Source organism: Nannobrachium achirus (assembly GCF_963921795.1).
Source record: "Nannobrachium achirus genome assembly, chromosome: 1".
NCBI classification, from domain to species: Eukaryota; Metazoa; Chordata; class Actinopteri; order Myctophiformes; family Myctophidae; genus Nannobrachium; species Nannobrachium achirus.
In genome coordinates this window covers 52,786,606-52,808,244 of record NC_137810.1, presented here as the reverse complement: position 1 = coordinate 52,808,244, position 21,639 = coordinate 52,786,606, and the positions used below count along the sequence as shown (strand labels likewise).

Sequence of the window (21,639 nt, the reverse complement as noted above, 5' to 3'; positions counted from 1 at the left end):
CCTGCATCTAAATGCACTGCCCCAAAACAACAAGTTGAAAGAACAACAATGGAATTAAATCCATCCATTAGGCTACCATTAAAGATTGTAAAATCTACATTTTGTCTTCAGCAGCCGAGGAGATTGCTTCACATGGAATCCTTATTAACTATGCATGCTAAAAAAGTATAGCCTATGCTGATAATAAAATCTTTATTTAATTTCCTTCATTGTGTTGAAAGTTTGTTGCTCACCACATCCAAAATGATTGTAAAATGGCACAATTTATTATTACAATTGTTGTTGTTGTTATAGTGTGGTTGCCCAGCAGGGCAACCACACTATAGTCCTGGGGAAACTTTATTTATTTATTATTATTATTCTCTGTTTCGCCCTATACTCCTCCCACAGTTTTCGCGCCACACACTCGACAAAAACGTTAATATTAAGTCCATATATGTATATGTATATATAAAGGATAAAATAAATAAAATGTCCATATACAGTATGGACATTCCCAGATGATGCCCTGTTAGGCCCTGTTAGGGTTTATAGATGCCCTGTTAGGGTACCCCCTTATACTCATATATGGGGTGAACTTTGTTCATTGACACACTAAAATGATTATTATTATTCTCTGTTTCTAGTTATATTGTTATCATCTGCAGCCAGGCTGGATGATCAGTAAGACAATAACAGAAAATGACCAGACATAGTTAACAGTGAGGCATTTAGCCTGGGAAACTCTTTCTGGTTGCTTAAATGTGTGTGAGTGGACTGGTGTTGGGAAATTATGTTGAGATATGCCCACCTATATGATGGAAAAATATGAATATCCAGTCAGGGTGAAGGTTGAAAATGTATTTGAGAAGATTCAGCAACAGAGAAACAGCATACAGCATCAGAGCTTGGGCCCCATCATCTGAAGTGTCATATGGGACACCTTTTAGGCCTGACCACACACAAAGATGCTCTCCCTAAACGGAGACAATATAAACAAACAGGCTATGACCATCTCATTTAGGATAAATGATATACTGACACAGAGTAAATAGAAGTCACAGTCCATGGAGGATGTCAGCTGTCGGATTGACAGCTGCAGGCAAATCTAAATTGGTACTGTGGTTTGTGAGATTTGCTTTAGACTGTTCTACAAAGTTGAATATACAGTAAGGACATAGAAATAGGACAGTCTATACATATTGCTACCACACCCCAAACCTTAGGCCTTATATATGTGTTGGTATCGCGACGCCCCAGCTGCCTTAAAGTTAAAGCTCCAAACAGCCCAGAACAAACTAATTAGTTGTGCTTGGTCTTCCACCTCAGACCCACCTTACCGATCATCACCACGAAAGCGTGGGGTGGCTCAAAGTAGCTGACAGAGTACAGCATCTTGCAATGGGCCTGGTGTACAAGATTCACTACACCTCCAAGATACCCATGTACCTGGCAAACTACTTCTTAAAGGTCAAGGATGTTCACGATCACAACACCAGAGGCAGCTCCACTAATCATCATCAACGTAGATTTAACACTAAACAAGGCGCTAACTCGTTCTCCTGCTATACCATCAACATGTGGAACGCCGCCCTTCCACAAGCCTTAAAGGAGAGCAAATCCCTAGCCTCCTGCAAAATTGGTATGAAAAGTCACCTTCAGACAGCTGCTACCCGTGACTTGTAAATAGACTAAGCCCCCATGCTCCCCCCCCCCCCCCCCCCCCCCTTTTCTTTTTTTCTGCCTTTGTATTTGATGTTATGCTTTTGAAACTGATATTATCCTAGATAAAGTACTATGTTCTATCCGTCTGTCTTTCAATGTTTATATATGAGATACTTAAAGTGTGGTTCCTGTGGAAATAAGCCTCGACTTTCTAGGATCTCCTTTTAGTTGACCTTGTACCAGTGATTTGTACTGTCATGAAACTGTACTTTTTTCTATTGCAAACTTCTAATAAATTCTTCAATCAATCAATCAATTGGATTGAATTGTGTGTGATTGTCCACTTTCTAGAACTCCTAACGCTACAGACCAGAGCTAGCTAGTGAGCCTTTTAAAGGTTTTTATTTATTTTTGTGATTGATTTATTGATTGAATCGTGGGCCAAAATTGTGCCTGAGTTTGTGTAGGCCTATCACATAACAGAGTCATGTTTTATTTGTAGGCAGGCCTACTTCGTAACATTGTGTTACTTCAAAATACCTTATTGAGAAGTCAATCCAATTTCAATTACTTTAAACTGCATATTCTGGGGAAATAATTGCATTTTGTTATCTAAGGCAGGGGTCTTCAACAGGGGGTCCTTGGAGTTACTACAGGGGGTCCTCCAAATCTTTGAGTGATAGAACTTTTTTCTCCTTTTTTATATTAACCACTTGATCCCTATGTGTCCATATTCTGAGAACTTTAGGCAAAAATAGCAGATCTACAAGCTCACAACGCCCTCGCGCTGCGAGTAGATCTGCTATTTTCGGCAAAGAGCTTTGGTGTAGAGGGGGAATAAGAGCAGACTAAGTACAGAGTGAAAGGTCAAGTTTATTAAGTATTGACGGTTCAAGTGGTTAAATATCTGAAAACACAAATTGACATGAATCCAAAATACACTGATGATTGCGCTGTCAAACAATTAAACTATATGGAATCTATGAACAGGTTGTGGGGGTCCCTGCTTCATCTCTCTCTCTCTCTCTCTTAGGGGCCCGGTCCTTGGCCTGAAAACGTTGAAGACCCCTGCTTTAAACTGCATATTCTGGGGAAATAATTGCATTTTGTCATCTAAGGTTTTCTCTACATTTGCTGGTGGTAAAAAGTCTAATCATCATTGTCTTGACTCGTGAGCTGAGGGTGAACGAACCAGAGTCGTCTAATCAGAGAGTCCTGCCACTGCGGGGTCAGAAACAGCGCTGGTCACTTCAATGCATTTTGTAAACTTCCGGTTCGCCGTTTGTCACTATACGCCAATAGATGTGTGCGTAGAAGACCTGGCCCCGGCATGAAGTGAACGGGAGTGACTCAACTCTCTCCGTAGGTAGAAGGCTCTGGAACGAACGAGACGAGTTGACGTAAGGCCAGTGTACGTGCTGACGCCCACGGTATAAAACCGTGCGTGTTGACGTCAGCGGCCTCTTCCCTGCCAAGCCCCTCGTGAGGTGGGCAGTGTAACAATTCTCTCCCTTTCTCCACGAAGCGAATCACAAGCCATCTGTCAAAATGGTAAGTCGAAATTAAACATTTGTTGGCGTTATGTACCCGTCGCATACGTGAGAATCGTTGGACAGTCATATTTGTTAACATTTAGCTCTGTATTTACCGGGGTTTTGATCGCCTACTGACAGCTGTGGCTCTCTTTGGAACAAAATGGCCACCATTTTATCTTTTGCCGCACCGTTATTTCTCACGCATAATATGACTGAAGTATCACGCGTACCGTTATGTGTCTTTACCAAGAGCTTTACCACAACTTGAAGCTGCTTTCTAGCTACTTAGCAGCTGTTTTAAGGCAGTATAAACATAAATACAAGGATACGTTGTCAGGAATGAGAACGTCTCAACGTTGGGTCTTCTTGCGCCTGTTGTCTACGTGTCGTGCTCCTTGTGTCGCAGCATAAAATTAACGAAAAGGGATTGTTTAGATTTAGAACATGACATGACAGTTTATAGCAGTATCCATAGCAGTATCCATCCATGGCATTGAGTAAGTGGCCACTGGCCGGTGTTTACTGTCACTGACATGTCGAGGGTAGTTGGGTGGGTACCGGCATTTCGGGTCTGACCGGCGGGTAGTCTTTAGCATTAAATGCTAGTCTGTACACGTGGCCTATTATGCCGACTTGATATGCCGGGCGTTGCTGGTCTGGCTGTATAAACGATAAGAGGTTGAGGATCCAACGTGTATGGCTTAACCAGCTTCAGTGCAACTGCATTTTATGATTGCCGAAGCGTAAAAAATGACCGCTATTGTGGGTGCTTGGAGAGTTTTGGATCCTACGTAGTGCTAAGTGACGTTTGCCGGCCGCTAGCTATGTGATGGCGGATGGCCAACGGCCTCGTTAAAATGGGCCTGGGAGTGTTGCCTCAGAAAATGACGCACTGGCTTTTCATAAGATAAGTGTGGGGTTAGGTTAGAAGAACGTCTGCATGTAATGTTGCATCAGATTAATGCATTTGCCCACGTAAGGCTAGTCGGGCTGTATATATCTACACGAACTGTGTCATCAGAATGATGCACTGGCTTTAGCTCACAAGACTAGTCGGGTTATGAATCTACATGATGTAATCTCAGAATTATGTACTTGCTTTTGCTCATGTAAGACTGTTCATAAATCGACATGTAATGTTTTGTCAATTGTGTCGAGTTAGATTAGATTGGCGCAGCCTCAGTCAGATGACAGCTGTCATCGTGGCTAATTTATGTGTAGTCACTTGGAAGGCTGACCATAATGAACCTCCCTGAATGCAGTATAATGGTGACGATCCAGCACTTTCCCCCTGTAGGTTAGGAATCATTGTCACCAGACAATGGTCAGTGGAATCCCTGGCCCCATGCTACTTATAAAACATGACTTGTGGAGTAAAATAAAATGGGATGACGCTGCAAGTCAGCAAATGGCTAAAGCATTTAGCAATTTAAGGGGAAAATATAATGGGATGATGCCAGTAAGCAAATTGTAAATCTCATCTACTTAGTTTCTTAAAACATAATTTGATCTCTGGAATTGTTTTGGAATTGTTTATGTTTGCACTGCAGTGCTCTAATCAAAGCTTTTTCCCCTCAGGTGAACTTTACAGTAGACCAGATCCGTGGCATCATGGACAAGAAGGCCAACATCCGTAACATGTCCGTGATTGCGCACGTTGACCACGGAAAGTCTACCTTGACAGACTCGCTGGTGTCAAAGGCTGGCATCATCGCCTCTGCCCGCGCCGGGGAGACCCGTTTCACCGACACGCGCAAAGATGAGCAGGAACGCTGCATCACCATCAAGTCCACGTGAGTGTTAAATCTCAGCTGAATCACACTCCTCACACCAATCATTCCATTCCCAACGCAATCTATTGAAATTCCCCTTTTTGGATCAGAATGCTGACTCACCTGGTCACTCGATGTTTGGCAGCAAATGGAACAGTATTGACTTGAATCAAAGTCACTTCTGCTGGTGTTATTTGCATTCGGCCAACAATCTTTCTTCACATACCCTCAAGCCTGATTGGATATTGTGTATATTTCAGCAGCAATAATGATAAAGTGCCATTTGCAAGTTTAGGTTATAAACTACAAACATCTGAATGTTAGGGTTGGGCAATATAATCGATATGGCAATACATTGCAATAGTTTATTTGCCAATACTGTATCGATACTTCAGGCCGTAGTATTGCGATACTTTGAGGAAAATAAAATATGTTCCCATGCATAGGAACCAATGGTAGAAGTCCGGTCCTGACACTCTGCCTCTAGATGTCGCTTTACTATAGTAGCTACTTCCCCTTCCCACGGTTCAGTGAGTGAGGTCTCTCGAGAAAATGGCTGCGAACGACGAAAACGACTACATTAGAGCAGCGTCTTCAGCTTTTAAAGCTAATACATCGCAATAGTATCGTATCACAAAGATTCGCAATATATCGTGATACTATTGCATCGTGACCCAAGTATCGTGATACGTATTGCATCGCAAGATTCTTGCCAATATCCACCCCTACTGAATGTAAAGGGTTCTTGCACTTACATTATAAACATAGTGCTAAAGATGTAAAGTGACACCATGGCACGTGTGTTGACTGCTTGTTCCGTCATCTCAACTTCCCACAGTGCTATCTCCTTGTACTATGAGCTGGGCGAGAACGACATGGCCTTCATCAAGCAGAGCAAAGATGGTATGGGTTTCCTAATTAACCTGATTGATTCCCCCGGGCACGTGGACTTCTCCTCCGAGGTGACCGCCGCTCTCCGTGTCACTGACGGAGCCCTGGTTGTGGTCGATTGTGTGTCTGGTACGTTATTGTAATTCTATCTATCTGGTTATTTCTTTTAACTGAACTATCACAAGGCTGTGGTACAACCATCCAAATGGCTAATCATGCATCCCTCCGTGCGCTCCCACCAGGTGTGTGCGTGCAGACCGAGACTGTGCTGCGTCAGGCCATTGGCGAGCGCATCAAGCCTGTCCTGATGATGAACAAGATGGACCGTGCCTTGCTGGAGCTGCAGCTGGAACCCGAGGACCTCTACCAGACGTTCCAGCGTATTGTTGAGAATGTCAACGTCATCATCGCCACCTATGGAGAGGACGAGAGTGGACCCATGGGTAACATCATGGTGAGTGGGCGGTCTTTGCCTCCGTTTGGTCTTCTCTAAATTTGTAGCTGTGGTGGAGATGCTTGTCGTCTTCCATTTTCGGTCACTTATCAAGAATCATTAAGCTTTTTTAAATGCAAAGTGTCAGTCACTTGTATTATGTACATGAAGCCAGGAAATTGTCAAGTTAAAATATCAGACTTGTAAATGCAAGAGACTGAATCTAATTGTTTTCTGATTTTTCTTTATGCTTCTAGATTGACCCAATCATTGGTACAGTTGGCTTTGGTTCTGGTCTCCATGGCTGGGCCTTCACCCTGAAGCAGTTTGCTGAGATGTATGCAGCCAAGTTTGCCGCCAAGGGCAATGCTCCTATGACACCAGCCGAGCACTGCAAGAAGGTTGAGGACATGATGAAGAAACTGTGGGGTGATAGGTAAGTTTAAGTCCAGAACATATGAGATGGATAAAAGGAATTGACGTTAGTTGCTGGGACACACACTAAAACTTAATTGATGCAAGGCTAAGAATATGCATCCAGAAAGAATTTCATAGCCACTCAAGTAGCAATTTCCAACAGTCTGTGTTCTAAGTTGTATTTGCAAAAAGTGCAATAGTCTGTATCTAATGGTGATTCATTTTTAGGTTCTTCGACCCTGACACTGGCAAGTTCTCCAAGACTGACAAAGTCGACGGCAAGAAGCTGCCCCGTACCTTTTCCCAACTAGTCCTGGATCCAATCTTCAAGGTGATTTGTTATAGCAAGCTAGCAGCTGCTTTTCTAAATCTGTCATTTACTCATTTTTAGTTAATCTGATTTAAAGAATTGGAGAAGGATTTATGCACAAATATATACATTTCCAATGCTCTCTTTCAGAACACTTAAAGATGACAATTGTAAAACACATGTAAGTGTGTAAAGCATGAGTGCACAATGCTTATTGTGAGTGCATAGCATTAGTAATTTAGCAAACATAACATTTACCACAAATAGAAGTACAGCTTTTGCTTAGGCTTATAGTTTGTTCAGGCTAATCATGTTCTATATGTAGTAGATGTGTTTTTATTGCAGAGAAATGCAATATGTGATTAAGTAGGTGCACGTTCAGTTTGGGTGCTGTTGCTTTTTGGCAGGCAGTAGTTTTGCAGTATACTGTTATGCAATTCAGCCACACCCATGACCAACCTCGTTTCCACCAACAAATGTAGCTCACTGAAAAGCAATGACTCATTGCATTTGTTTCCAGGGATGCAAACGAGACTATGGCAAATCAGACTTTTTAAATCAATATTGTCATGTCTTTTTATGCAGCTGCATTGCAGTGCACCCGTCTTAAAGTGTCCACTCCCCTCAAATGAGTCAACAATTAGGGATGCACCAAAAATGGAGAGATCAAAATAATTTGTCAGAAAATGAGGGAATCATAAGTGTTCCCTTATTTTTGGTTCCAATATAGGCCCACATTTCAGGCAACAGTGTTGCAATTCACAACTACCGTAAATGCTCTAATAATATCCTATATTTAATAAAGAACCGGACCTGCTTTAATTTCCGGGTGCGCAATTGAATTAAGTAATTAAGAGCCGACGCTCCAATAAGAGCCTCCTTTTTCCTCTTTTTTTTTTTACGTTGCGTATCATTCAGGAGTACCTTTCTCCACTCTGTCTGACTGTCACTCACATCCCAAGCCAGCTGTTACGGTGATTTACCGTACACTGTCTACAAACTGCGCAGCGATATTTGGACGCCGCTCATTTCACGTTCCGTTTGGCAAAGACGGATGACTTTGGCAACTTACCGGGGTGCGTGCGTGTGCGTAGTCCTCGCGAACATCGGCGTGGATGACGGCCGCACATGAGATCTTTAGCGTGGAAGTTTAATCCAAACAGTAAATGAAGCTCAATGAAGCTAATGCGGCTATACTAGTATCCATGCTAGTATCCTGTGGTTCCTGTTTACCAGGGAGAGTCGCATCTGAATGACGAAACGAGCCGCTGAGCTTGATGGGAAATGTAGTGTTTTTTATTCCCCAGCAGTATGCTGTGTGGACTGTATTCTATTCTGATACACATTATGAGGAGCTGATTTTCAGTATGAATTGGTTAATGCAATACAATACAGCAGAATGTTATCTCTGTATGAGCCTTTCTATGATGATTTTCCAATAAAAACGCTTTTCTTTATAAATAACCTAATATATAATATATAATATTTATATTTTTTTCCAAAAATACGGTATCTAATAAAAAAATCTGATCTGAATCATTCTGATATTTTTGAGAAATAGGAATAAAAGCCTTGTCTCTTATACTGTCCTGCTTCCAACAAGAGCCTGGTGCCCGCTACTCTTGAGACAAATAATAGCCCGGGTTCCTATAAGAGAATTTACGGTATGCAATCAACGTCACAATTGTCAAGATGTTCAAAATGTGACCACAACATGTAGCTGTCTAGAAATGAGGGAGCAAAGTGAAGGGTAAATGATAAGGGTAAAATATAGCTTATATAGGCTTCCAATGGGTACTGATGGCCTGGCCTGCTCAAATGTCAGTGCATGTCCCCCCACTAAATACTGCCCTTCACAGCACTGGTTGTCATACTCTAATACAAATATTTTACGTTTTTAAATGTGTACTGCTGCAGCTAATGTATGGCATCGCTGAATTTTAAAATGAAAATCTTTGGAAAATGACATACTTTCTTGTTTTAATCGTGGATGGATTTACTCCGTATAATTGCCTTTTTGGAGGATTATATTTGTCTAATTTTGGAAATGTGTTATCTTATCTCTATGAATACAAATGGGGAGTTTCTCTTATCAGCATATAACAGTTTATCACATCAATATGAGGATACCTGTTTTTATTTTAGGGTTAGCTTGCTTTTTTTTTTTTTTTTCTTCCCTTGAGCAAGGCAAAGCGTAGATTGTATTTTATTTTATTGTTGGTTATCCATTTGTTTGTTGCAGGCCCAATATTTGTGCCATGACTTAAAAGTGCTCAGTGTCAAGTTAGTGGCGTCTAAATGTGTATGACTGAAGGCAACGCCTGCAAGTGATGACTACATTATCTTCACTTTGACCTGACTGTCCAGTGATGAATATCTCAAGTCTGAGCATGGCAAAATAACAGCAGCAGTTGGCCCCCGATCCCCGTTGTCATATCCTAAACTACATCTTACCTGCATATGCAAATGATTTGTGCTCTGCTGCTGCCACCCCAATTTAGGTGTTTGACGCCATCATGAACTTCAAGAAGGAGGAGACCGCCAAGCTGATTGAGAAGCTGGACATCAAGCTGGATACTGAAGACAAGGAGAAGGAGGGCAAGCAACTGCTGAAGGCTGTGATGCGTCGCTGGCTGCCTGCCGGAGAGGCTCTTCTTCAGATGATCACCATCCACCTGCCATCCCCTGTCACAGCCCAGCGCTACCGCTGTGAACTGCTCTATGAGGGACCTGGAGATGATGAGGCTGCCATGGGTATGAAACTGTTTTTTAACATGTTCTCGCTTGCTGTGCCTATTAAACATTGGCCTTTATCAATTCCTCAAGTGCTATGCTACAATTATGGCTTATCCTAATAGTTCTTCAGCCAGTTTTGTCTGTGTATTGAAAATCATACTTTAATTTCCTAGGTATCAAGAACTGTGACCCCAAGGCTCCCCTGATGATGTACATCTCTAAGATGGTACCCACCTCCGACAAGGGACGCTTCTATGCTTTTGGCCGTGTCTTCTCTGGTACCGTCGGAACTGGCACTAAGGTGCGCATCATGGGACCAAACTTCACCCCTGGAAAGAAGGAAGACCTCAACATCAAACCAATCCAGAGGTTGGTTTCTGCTATTGGATCAATGCATTAAAGTCTGAGTTAAGAAATGCAGTCTTCAGGTTTTGAGCAGTGGTGGAAAAAGTACAAAAATGCTTTACGTAAGTTAAAGTATCAATACTGCAGGAAAGTACAAATGCCTCAAAATTGTACTTAACTAAATGTACTTCGTTACTTTACATCATTGGTTTTGATGAATCGCTTTCTTTTTTTTTCACAGGACCATTCTGATGATGGGCCGTTATACCGAGCCCATTGAGGATGTACCATGCGGGAACATTGTAGGTCTTGTGGGTGTGGACCAGTACCTCATCAAGACCGGGACCATCTCCACCTTCGAGCATGCCCACAACATGAGGGTGATGAAGTTCAGTGTCAGTCCTGTGGTGAGAGTGGCTGTGGAGGCCAAGAACCCAGCTGATCTGCCCAAGCTGGTGGAGGGCCTGAAGCGTCTGGCCAAGTCTGACCCTATGGTCCAGTGTTCCATTGAGGAGTCCGGAGAGCACATCATCGCTGGAGCCGGAGAGCTGCATCTGGAAATCTGCCTTAAGGATCTGGAGGAGGACCATGCCTGCATTCCACTCAAGGTAAGGAGAAGTACAATGTGAATTATTGAAGTATTTTGAAAGCTGAATTTGATTCCACAACCTATTGTTCCTTGTGTAGCTCAATTAACTGTAACGTAACTCCTGCTTTTGTGTAGAAATCCGACCCTGTGGTGTCCTACAGAGAGACGGTCAGTGAGGAATCCAATGTGATGTGCCTGTCCAAGTCCCCCAACAAGCACAACCGTCTGTTCATGAGGGCCGCTCCCTTCCCAGAGGGCCTTGCAGAGGACATCGAAAAGGGCGACGTCAGCAGTCGTCAGGAGCTCAAGGCTCGTGCCCGTTACCTGACCGACAAGTACGAGTGGGAGGTCTCCGAGGCCCGTAAGATCTGGTGCTTCGGACCTGAGGGAACTGGACCCAACCTGCTGGTGGATGTGACCAAGGGAGTGCAGTACCTTAACGAGATCAAGGACAGCGTCGTCGCTGGCTTCCAGTGGGCTACCAAGGAGGTAAGACGGATGGATGACTGGTGTTAAGGCTGGATGTTTTTCCCATATTTCATGTGCAGAAGTTGATTCCAACTACTTTAACGTCGGCAGTGAACTGAACTGTAATTTGGACACATTTGCCTTGAACCTCATAACTAGCTACTGTAATCATTAAATTGGTAATTATTTGACTTGCTGAGGACACAAGCTGTTTGTGTTAATGTCAGTTGGTCAAGTTATTGAGTACTGACTTGCAGAAGTATCTAAAAGCATTATCTTTTTGTCTAGGGTGTCCTGTGTGAAGAGAACATGCGTGCTTGCCGCTACAACATCCACGACGTCACCCTGCATACTGACGCTATCCACCGTGGTGGCGGCCAGATCATTCCCACAGCTCGTAGAGTACTGTATGCCTGCCAACTCACAGCTGCACCCAGACTCATGGAGCCAGTCTATCTGGTTGAGATCCAGGTAAGATCCTTCACTGCAGTTTTGATTTGTTGGGTGTGTGGTTAAAAAGTTATAGAGATTTTAAATTGCACAGCTACTTCTTAAAAGATTTTAAAATTAAATGGCAGGATGTACTGTACATCAGTGTACCATCTGGAATTTGTCCACAGAAATTTTTTTCACCTTCTCAATTTTCTGACTACTTTTTCCCCTCTAGTGTCCTGAGCAAGTGGTCGGTGGAATCTATGGTGTGTTGAACAGGAAACGTGGACACGTGTTTGAGGAGTCCCATGTCATGGGAACACCCATGTTTATTGTCAAGGCCTACCTGCCTGTCAATGAGTCATTTGGTAAGTTTACTTTGTGATGGGAACCTATTAGAATTCTGTTGTGGTTAGAGAATATGAAACTGGTTGACGGCGCTAGTGTGAAAATGTGCCTAGTAAGAAAAATAAATGGATCTTAGATTTTTAACCTTCCTTTGCCACTGTTCTGCCTAGGTTTCACAGCTGACCTTCGTTCCAACACTGGTGGCCAGGCCTTCCCACAGTGTGTGTTTGACCACTGGCAGATTCTTCAGGGAGACCCAATGGATCCTGCTACTAAGCCCTTCCAGGTCGTCGCTGAAACACGCAAACGCAAGGGGCTCAAAGAAGGCATCCCTGCATTGGACAACTACATGGACAAGTTGTAAAAGGAAGCCCCCCACTTCTCCCCTCATTCCTCCCCTCTTAAATTACCTACACATTGTGGGTCAGGACTGTACAGAACACCATGAGCACTAATGTTTGCCAAAAGGATTATTATCCACAAAACAATTAGAAAAATTGTAAACGTTTAAATAAAGGAAAATAAAAATTGTCATTGTGTAGATCTCTCATTCATAGTTTATTGTGGTGTGGTTAACTTGTGAGAATTGAGGTTGGTGTTGGTGCCATACAGAGACCATGGTAGACGTAAATTGAAAGTTTGGCAATCATCTTTATTTACAACATACCTCAACAAATGGGTGTTGGGGCTTAAAAGCAAACATATACAGTCTGTGACCATGTCGTGGTCTTGCTGGTAAACCTGTTGGGCAAAGCACCCAAATGCCCATTTACACTGCATTGTTTACACTGCATTGTTTAAGCTCTTACCTTAAATATTGGCCAGCGTGCAAATTTTGCTTTGGCTTTTCTTGCATGAAACTTGGAACATGACATGAACCCACTTGCTGCTTTACTTGTGTATAGATATCTAAGCATGTTTGAGATGCTAGCATAGACATTGTACAATAAGACTAAGTATAGTGATTATGAATTTTAAGACTTGAACGTTATACAAAAACAACTTCGCTTAATCACTTCAGTTGCATTTTTGTTTAACACTGTCAGGTCGGTAAAGGGCTGAGTGTGCAGTACCAATTTTTCCACAAAGTTCTCATGGACGAGCAATGTTTGCTTTGTGCGCTTGCTCCCAAGTTTGTGGGCTTAAAGCTCCATTTCATGTCATTCTGGTGTCTGTCAAAGTGCTTCAGTGCCACTGCTAGACTGGTTTAATGAAGTAATGCTTGGGTACCAAACTACTCTTGTTGTAGCCCTGCATGGTTTTTGCATTGTTTTTGCACATAATGGTATTTACATGTTGAGAGAGGGACAATTAAACCAGTTTCCCCGCATTCCATTTACAACCTGCTGACCACATATTAGTGGTCTCACTAGAAAACAAACCTGCTAAATTGTTTCCTGGAAAGAGTTCAACCCAGTTGGATTGCAGAGGTCCGATGACAATGAAGACGTTCTCATGGCAGGTTAATTTGCAGTGGAACTAGCTTATTAGAAAGTCGAGACAATTCTCTAAGCCAAATGGTATTTTAACTTAACTATACAGTATGAGTCAGCATATGATGGGTATAATATACAGGTGTTCAAGGTCTTATGTATAGAAGATGACTTCTGGGATCTGTCCATCTTCTACGGAAGTGCCATTGTTGTTGCCTGCAGCGTAGCAGAAGGTGAAGCACGTCTTGGTGCCAGTGGCAGAGCCCTCATGGGTGACCTTCCTCATGCCTTTGGTACCATAGTGAGAGTCGGGCCCCTATGAAATGAATTGAAATTTTAATTTAACTCAAATACCTGGAACGCGCCCGCGTTAGATTTTAAACACTTTAACCATTATTTTATGCTTTAACTTTAGAAAAATAGCAGATATACAAGCTCACAGCGCGGCACCGAGTGCCGCGCTGCGAGCTTGTAGATCTGCTATTTTTTTAAAATCGTGAAAATGTGTGCAAGTCTTTGAATATCTTTGACCCGATCCATGACCCGACTTCTAAATCCTTCCCCTAAATCATGTTGTTCTCAAACTTTTTCATGTCAAGGACCCTCAAAATTACAGGTATTTGGCCACGGACCCCCATCTCAAAATATGTTGTTCCAGGGACCACCCAGAAGCAAATATTTGAGTTACAAATGTTCGCTTTTAAATAGATATATTCAAAGACTTGCAAAGAAAAATCATGATTTTTTAAAAATAGCAGATCTACAAGCTCGCAGTGCGGCACTCGGTGCCGCGCTGTGAGCTTGTAGATCTGCTATTTTTCAATAGTTAAAGCAGTCAATAATCCTAGGCCTGAATGGGTTAATGGCACATGTTCATGCAAACCATATACAAGGCAATCACCAGTTGTGATTGCCCTGTGAAACATTTGTTGGGGTATTTTGCTACTGTAAATATTGTCGAATGTGTGAGATATGCATTCACCTTGAGAGTGGCACAGGCAATATAGTTGACACTAGGCAGAATTTCCACTGGTTCCTTGAACATGACGCGAAATGTGCTGGCAGAGCCGTCACAACTGAAGCCTGTATCATTCTGGCCCAGGATTGTGTTACTGTCTGTGTGAATGATCTGGAAGACACATTTAAAGTGCAAAAGGATTGTACATGTGAGCAAGGTTCACAATAGAATTGATACAGACCATTTTTACACTACACTATCAGAGTTCAATTACAATTTCACTCTGTGTGAAGAACTATTGTTAAAACTATTGGTTGTTATAACTTTTTATCTGGGACTGCACATTAGTTGCCATGTAATGTATACACATTTTTCAGAAAACTAAACTAAATGGGTCAACACACCCCCCTTTGTCTACTATACTGAGATGTAAGGGCTCAAATTATGGTCTGTCTCAAAACTTTGCCAAATAATATCTGAGAGAAATCTCACATGTCTAGAGGTAAAAGAACAATGAGTATTACATTTGACTGTTCTGTACAGCTTCTAATACTGGCAACAACAACAAAAATCTAATAATTAAGCACCACAACTATTCATTCTTCCTTACCTGTATGTTGACCTGGTAGTCTGTAGGACCATGTATCGAACCATATAATCCAAAGCCCACAACAAATATCCTGCGATTTACTGAAAACCTGCACGAAGACATTGTGCAATAAAGGATAATCAGCAACATATTGTGCATGTGCATGTACATGAACATGACGTATGTATCCACATGCATTTGTATAAGGTTGGCCAGAACTGTCCCGTTTTCAAGCTGCGTGTCCCGGTATCCCGACAAATATCTCTAAAACACTAATATGTCCCGGTTTTCAACATCCACTACAAAATTATCCTGGTTTTCGCTAGAATTAAAATAATAGTAGCTGTTTTCAGTGGTTGCATAGACATTTATCATGTTCTTGTCAAGTAAACATGCTCACCTAAACAATCAGAAAACATGAACAAATTCATTGCGTGTCTAAATTCAACGCTGAGACTGTTAATCAATCATTCACCGCCTGTTTGCAACCCTGCGGAGTGTATGTGCATTGTGCACGTGCACGAACGTTAGAGAATGGGCATGCGCGGTAACGTGCGCATTGCCTTGAGGGCCCGGTTTTAGGCAACAGTGGTTCGCATTCCCAGTTTGAGCAGCTGAAAATATGGTCAACCCTAATCTAGTAGACTAGATGACTCACCGAATGCGGTCACTGGTCCCACTGTATCCCCAGCGGCTCTCCACCTGACCAAAGCGAGTGATGTTGCACTCCTTGCCCCTCAGGCAGCAGCGAGGGCGGTCAATGAACTCCACATGGGGCTTGGGATTAACCGTGAAGTGCAGGAACAGACTCACCACCTCCCGGTCTGTCAGGACGCCAGACTGTGCTGGGCCTGATATGAATCCAACAACATTGAGACATGCATCATCAGCACTTAGTAAAGATTGTATAATTTTGTAGTGTTTTTTTCTCGCATATTATGTGTGTATAATAATGTCTATCATATCAGCACTGTACCAGCAGCAAACTCCTCGATTGTCATCAGAGGGAAGCGGATGAGAGAGATGGCTTTGCCCAGGACTTTGCGTCTGTTCTCTGGAGTGGGCTGGAACTGCTGCCGCTGAGTTTCTGCCTCTGACCAACGCACTGCTGCTGCAAACAGACGTATCTCGCGCACTCCCACTGTGTCTCTCTCAAGAACTGCAACCAATGTGTCTGTGTGGCAGGGCATGACAATATTGCCTTAGGAAAACTATTGCTTTCATATATAGTCATATATACATTTGTTTTGCTTTCTGTGGGGTTAAAAACCCTATTATGCTTAACCAGCAACCTACCCAGGTCAATATCAGTGAAGCCCTCTGCAGCCAGAGCATCTGCAGTGTTCTTGTCAATGTTCTCCAGACAGAGGCTGGCCAGCTGGGGCTCATCAAACAGTCGAGCCTGAAATAAAATAATTATTGTTAATTTGCATTTTGGTTGGAAACGCTTCTATGTAGAGTACTGTGTTTTTATTGTATTGTTAACCCGGCTACATAGAAAATGAGGGCCTGCAGCCCCTCAACTGTACTTCCAAGTTTAAATAACAGTTATGATTATGAACAACGATGACTAATTATATGGTAATTACTTCTCGATAATCACACTGTGATTCTTGCACATCTGATTATATTTAGTCTACACATTTGCCACTTTTAAGTATATGCGAAAATAGGTTCTATATCCTGCCTGTCATTATGTAAAAACAAACTTAGTAGTAGTCGGTTTAACACAGTGCTACTTCGTCTGTACTACTTTTAAATGTGTTATTCCTGAGGTTCCCCTTTTTCTTTTGTAAGATGCTTACTTTCTTTTTGTGATTGTAACAAATTAATAACAACTATTCCACTATCTCCGAATGCTTTATAGTCTGGAACAACACCTGCCGAAAGCCAAGAAAAGAAGCTATCGTCTGTTTGTCATTTCCGTTCACAAAAAGAAATATATTTTACAACATCCACTTTACTCCCAGATCATTTTCAGAGCTTCATGGTCCTGACTGTATGACGAAAGCATTTGATAAATCACAACCAATGTGAAGTGAGCGGTGGTCGTGCTTGCATAACGTCTTCAGAATAGGATTTGAGTCTAGGATGTACAGGCTATGCTACACACACACGCTGAGGAAAAAGGCTACAGACATACGCACAGCCACTCTATGGAGCGGTTTACCACCGCTCAAAAATTGTGGGAGGCAACAGTCCAGTTCGTGAGACTATGCCAGGGTAGACAAGCATTAAAGGAGTCATCCAGACCAAAACACATATAGGGTTAAATCTGTCTTTTATCATACCCCTTTATACCTGCTTTATTCCATTTTTTTCATAGCTGCCCCTGTTGCTAGATTTCGGCTGCCCCTGTTGCTAGATTTCGCAGGCCCTCTCATAACTAACAGAGAGTATAGCCTTTATACTAGTGCGGTTATTTCTTCAGCTTCAAAGTTAGTATTTTTTTATTGGATTGTGTTTACACAACGTCCTGAGACCAACCAAACCGCTGTTTTGACCTCACAGGCACCCTTACTTGTCAAACCGACCCCTCCCTCCCCTCTCTTTCTAGCCTCTCCTCTCCCTGCTCTGGTGCAGAGCAGAAGCCGTTTGACAAGTAAGGGTGCCTGTGAGGTCAAAACAGCGGTTTGGTTGGTCTCAGGACGTTGTGTAAACACAATCCAATAAAAAAATACTAACTTTGAAGCTGAAGAAATAACCGCACTAGTATAAAGGCTATACACTCTGTTAGTTATGAGAGGGCCCGCAAAATCTAGCAACAGGGGCAGCCGAAATCTAGCAACAGGGGCAGCTATGAAAAAAATCGACTAAAGCAGGTATAAAGGGGTATGATAAAAGACAGATTTAACCCTATATGTGTTTTGGTCTGGATGACTCCTTTAAGGGATACCTAAATGGAAGATTGATCTTCAGATGGGGAAATGATGTGACCTAAGCAACGTTGACCATGTCATGACTGATGCCAGCACATCAGAAGTGTTTGTTGCCCTCCGGGGCTCTTCACACACTAGAACAGGGGTCTTCAATGTTTTCAGGCCAAGGACCCCTTAGCTGAGAGAGAGATGAAGCAGGGACCCCCTCTACATATTGTATAAATGTGTGATGCAGATTTTCATATACATTTCATAGATAGATTCATAGACTTGTTGGACAGCACTGTCATCAGCCAGAGTCTGTTGGATTCGTGTTTTTAGTTAACTTGACCTTTCACTCTGTACTTGGTTTGCTCTTTTTCCCCTCTACCCCAAACCTATTTGCCGAAAATAGCCAACGCAGCGCTGCGAGGCGTTGAGAGCTTGTAGATCTGCTATTTTTGGCTTAAGTTCTCCTCAGAATAGGGATGCGAGGGTTCATGTTGTTAATTTAAAAGAATGATCCTATCACAAAGATTGTGTGTCCCTCCTGTAGTAACTCTGAGGACCCCCTACTAGGGGTCCCGGACCCCCTGTTGAAGACCCTTGCACTAGAAGATGTCCCAGTCATACAAAAACACCCAGAGCCCACTGGCTGAATGCATGCAGTGAGTCTGAATATCAAGGATTACCTGAGTGAGGAGCATGAAGGCGTTATCAGCCCTCAGGTTTTTCTTGAGGAATTCGACACAGTGAGCCTCCAACGCTGGGACAGCATATTTCTTAGCCGAGTACAGAGTGGTCATCACTGTCTCAGGGCCGATCTGCACCTCGTCAGAGTACAGAAACCTGGACCCAGGACATACAGTGTCAAGAAGGCAATCCTAATGAGTAGCTGAATGTAATTTGGGTAGAAAAACACTATTTTCTTCAAGAAAAAGCTAAAGATAATACAACAGTGTTTCACCCTGAGGACAGAAAATCATGACCTACACAACTGAGTACCTGAGTCGAATAGATGGATGGATAAAGATATTTTTTTGATTTACCAGACTGTAAATCACTAACTAGAAGTTTTTAATCACTTAATCAAGTCTTAATGTACTCCTCTCTCATTTTGTTGAATTTGATTTTTTTACTTGACTCATATATATTAGGAATTATAAGACATAATACTTATGGAAAGTGTAAAAACAGTAGTTCAGTAGTTCCACAAACTCAAGCAGTTTGTGTAACAACAGTCTAATGCTGCATTCACACTGCAGATATATAGTTGAACGTTTTGCTTGCTTGGTCAATGTTATCTCAATGGAAACCAGCTTTAAAGATAGAGGACATACACAGAACAAAGCTTTGAAAGCTTTAAAGCTGGTTTCCATTGAGATTACATTGACCAAGCAAGCAAAACGTTCAACTATATATCTGCAGTGTGAATGAGGCATCAGTCCGTACAAGCAATATTCAGCAGACAAAGGGAGCAGATAACATTAAAACAGACAATTAAACAAAATGAGGGGGGATTGCATTAACCATTTAACAGATTAAAAATTACTAGTTTGTGGTTTACAGTCTGGTAAATCCAAAAATATATATATTCAAAAAAATTCAAATATGGACTTCTACTCAATTGATGCATCAAATACATTGGACATGACATGAGTGCTCAGCTGCTCCTCTGCTGTGGAATACCCTCCCTGACCACCTGAGAGCAGCACAGTCAGTTGACCCTTTCTTTAGCTGTGTACAATTATTGATCACTATGTGCTTTTAAACCCCTTTAAAAATAATAGGTGTGGGCATTGATCTGAATGTACACATTTAAACTGTTTTTGACCATTTTAGTCCTTTTAAATCTTGTTGTTTTTCTGGAAGAGCATAACTTTAGAGTGCAAGAAGGAACTGAAGGAAGCAAAGGATAAAGCATGGTTATTTGTCAGTGTTCTCACTTGTGCATTCTGTTACTGCTATATGAGCTTACTTGAGCAGGGCAAGGAAGGCAGCAGGCTCCACGTCAGGCAGTTCGATCTCAGTGGAGGTAGTGGCCATACCGCCATTGAACATGGCATCGAACACTGCACTTCCAACTGCAAGGGCAAATCTACCAAGACAAATTGACACCAACCAATCATAGGCTACTCTCTGTGGTAGCTATTATTGGAAAAAGCATATTGAATAATATAATAGTCTACTAAACAATTATCTATAAAGTAATGACATAACCTAAGCAGTCTTTATTTTTATTAGTGCAATATTAACCCATATAGGCTATATGGCTAGCCCAAGTGCAATTTCAAGCTGTGTATATTCAATCAATCTATTAAAAAGCGTCTAGTAGTCTATAAATATGGTGTAAAGACGTAAAGGCAGTGATTCATATGCCCATTCCATTCTATTCTGATTCATTCCAACAGATGCAGTCTACCGTTACTTACCTATGCGCCGGTATCCGCTGCACTCCCATTCCCTTCCCCACCAGAAAATGCACGTCACTTAGCACTTCGTTATTGAACAAGAACGCGAATCTCTCTTTCACCGTGTTCTTGGTGGCCTGCCAGTTGTAGACCGGTTCCCGGTGCACCAGCACGGCTGCGGACGACGACGAAGACGGGCTATTCGGCAGCGACGACGCCGGGTCTGCAGAGGTTGTGGAGGATGCTGCGGACGAAGAAGAGGCTGCTGCAGCAGCCCCCCTGGCTACCATGGCACCGGGAGGAGCCGCCGGCTGCTGCGGGGCTGCGTGCTGTCGATGCGGGGAAGTGTCTACGCGTGCGTCGGCGCCGGTGCCCCGACCAGCAGGGCCCGTCTGTGGGTTGTTCGCGTGGCCGATGATCGCCGTCCGGCTCTGGGCCCCTGTTGTGGCTCCCTCGTTGGTGATCGCCGGAGAATGAGCGCTGTTGTTGTTGTTGTTGCTCGGCTGAGCGTTGCCCAGTGGTCCGGGCGAGGGGAAGCGGAGCGACGGCGCTCTGCTACTGCTCTCTCCAGAAGCCATCTTGGATCGGATGGATGGGAGAGCGCAGACAGACTGCGGGGTTCGCCCTGCTGCTGGGATCAACAAGCAGCACTGTCTGTCTGCAAGCGCCTGATTTAGAAACATGTGGGCATAATGTGATGATGGCATGTTAATGTGAAGCCAGATGCAATGCAACTCACTGGGTGGGTGTGCAGATGTGACTAAATTAATGCAGCATACCCGGTCCCATGTTATTACATGTTTATACTACAGTGTCTGAGTTAGGAATGAACAATACATTATTAAAAAAATATATATATATTTTTATATACTGGAATTAACAACAGATAGGGCATACCTTTGTCAATTCTGTTCGGTGTCTCAAGGGCGAATTACATTACAAGAAACATTCTGACATGGCCTATAGGCCTACCATCCACGGTCACAGGTCGGCTGGACTTGTCCTTGTGTAACCTGCTGCCATGGCAACGGCGCGTTAAGTAAATGTATGGTGGTATAATATCTGCTCGATCGGTCTATGATGACTCATCATTTTAGCATTTCCTCATCGAATAACATTTTTTGGTGTGTCAATTGAATACAAATTTGGACCCCAATGCAAACAAGCCTATAAACAGCTTTCTTGTGCATGGACTTTATCCTTAGCCTAATAGTTGAACTTGTATGAGTGAACTGTGCTGTCCTGTACCTTTTCCTAAGCAAACTTCTAATAAAGTATTCAATCAATCAATCATTAAATCAATTTGTTCGTATTCGAAATAACTTAACAAACATCCAGAGTTAATAATTGTTTGCGTTTTTCAATGCAGCGGAAAAAAATAAACAATTGCAATTATAGGCTATGTGTAAACATGAATAGATTGTTACAGTTATTAAAACGTAAATACAAAATAATAATAATAATAATGTT

General features: G+C 42.6%; 2 protein-coding genes across 2 annotated transcripts; one reads left to right on the top strand and one right to left on the bottom strand.

Annotated features, from left to right (window-relative positions):
- The first annotated feature begins 3,089 nt into the window (after positions 1-3,089).
- On the top strand, positions 3,090-12,452 carry LOC308281326 (elongation factor 2b). Its single transcript, XM_080721481.1, has 13 exons — positions 3,090-3,195; positions 4,758-4,972; positions 5,790-5,971; positions 6,085-6,296; positions 6,533-6,711; positions 6,921-7,023; positions 9,504-9,756; positions 9,912-10,107; positions 10,325-10,691; positions 10,808-11,161; positions 11,429-11,611; positions 11,808-11,940; positions 12,091-12,452. Exons 1-13 carry the CDS (start codon positions 3,193-3,195, stop codon positions 12,282-12,284), a joined length of 2,574 nt encoding a protein of 857 aa, XP_080577607.1. The 5' UTR covers positions 3,090-3,192; the 3' UTR covers positions 12,285-12,452.
- Positions 12,453-12,569: 117 nt separating this feature from the next.
- btbd2a (BTB (POZ) domain containing 2a) lies at positions 12,570-20,820 on the bottom strand. The gene is made up of 9 exons (XM_080721492.1): positions 20,191-20,820; positions 19,737-19,856; positions 18,451-18,607; positions 16,197-16,302; positions 15,877-16,074; positions 15,559-15,751; positions 14,922-15,009; positions 14,336-14,482; positions 12,570-13,669 (listed from the first exon to the last, which is right to left on the bottom strand). The coding sequence occupies exons 1-9, from the start codon at positions 20,745-20,747 to the stop codon at positions 13,508-13,510; spliced, it is 1,728 nt and encodes a 575-aa protein (XP_080577618.1). The 5' UTR covers positions 20,748-20,820; the 3' UTR covers positions 12,570-13,507.
- Positions 20,821-21,639: the final 819 nt, after the last annotated feature.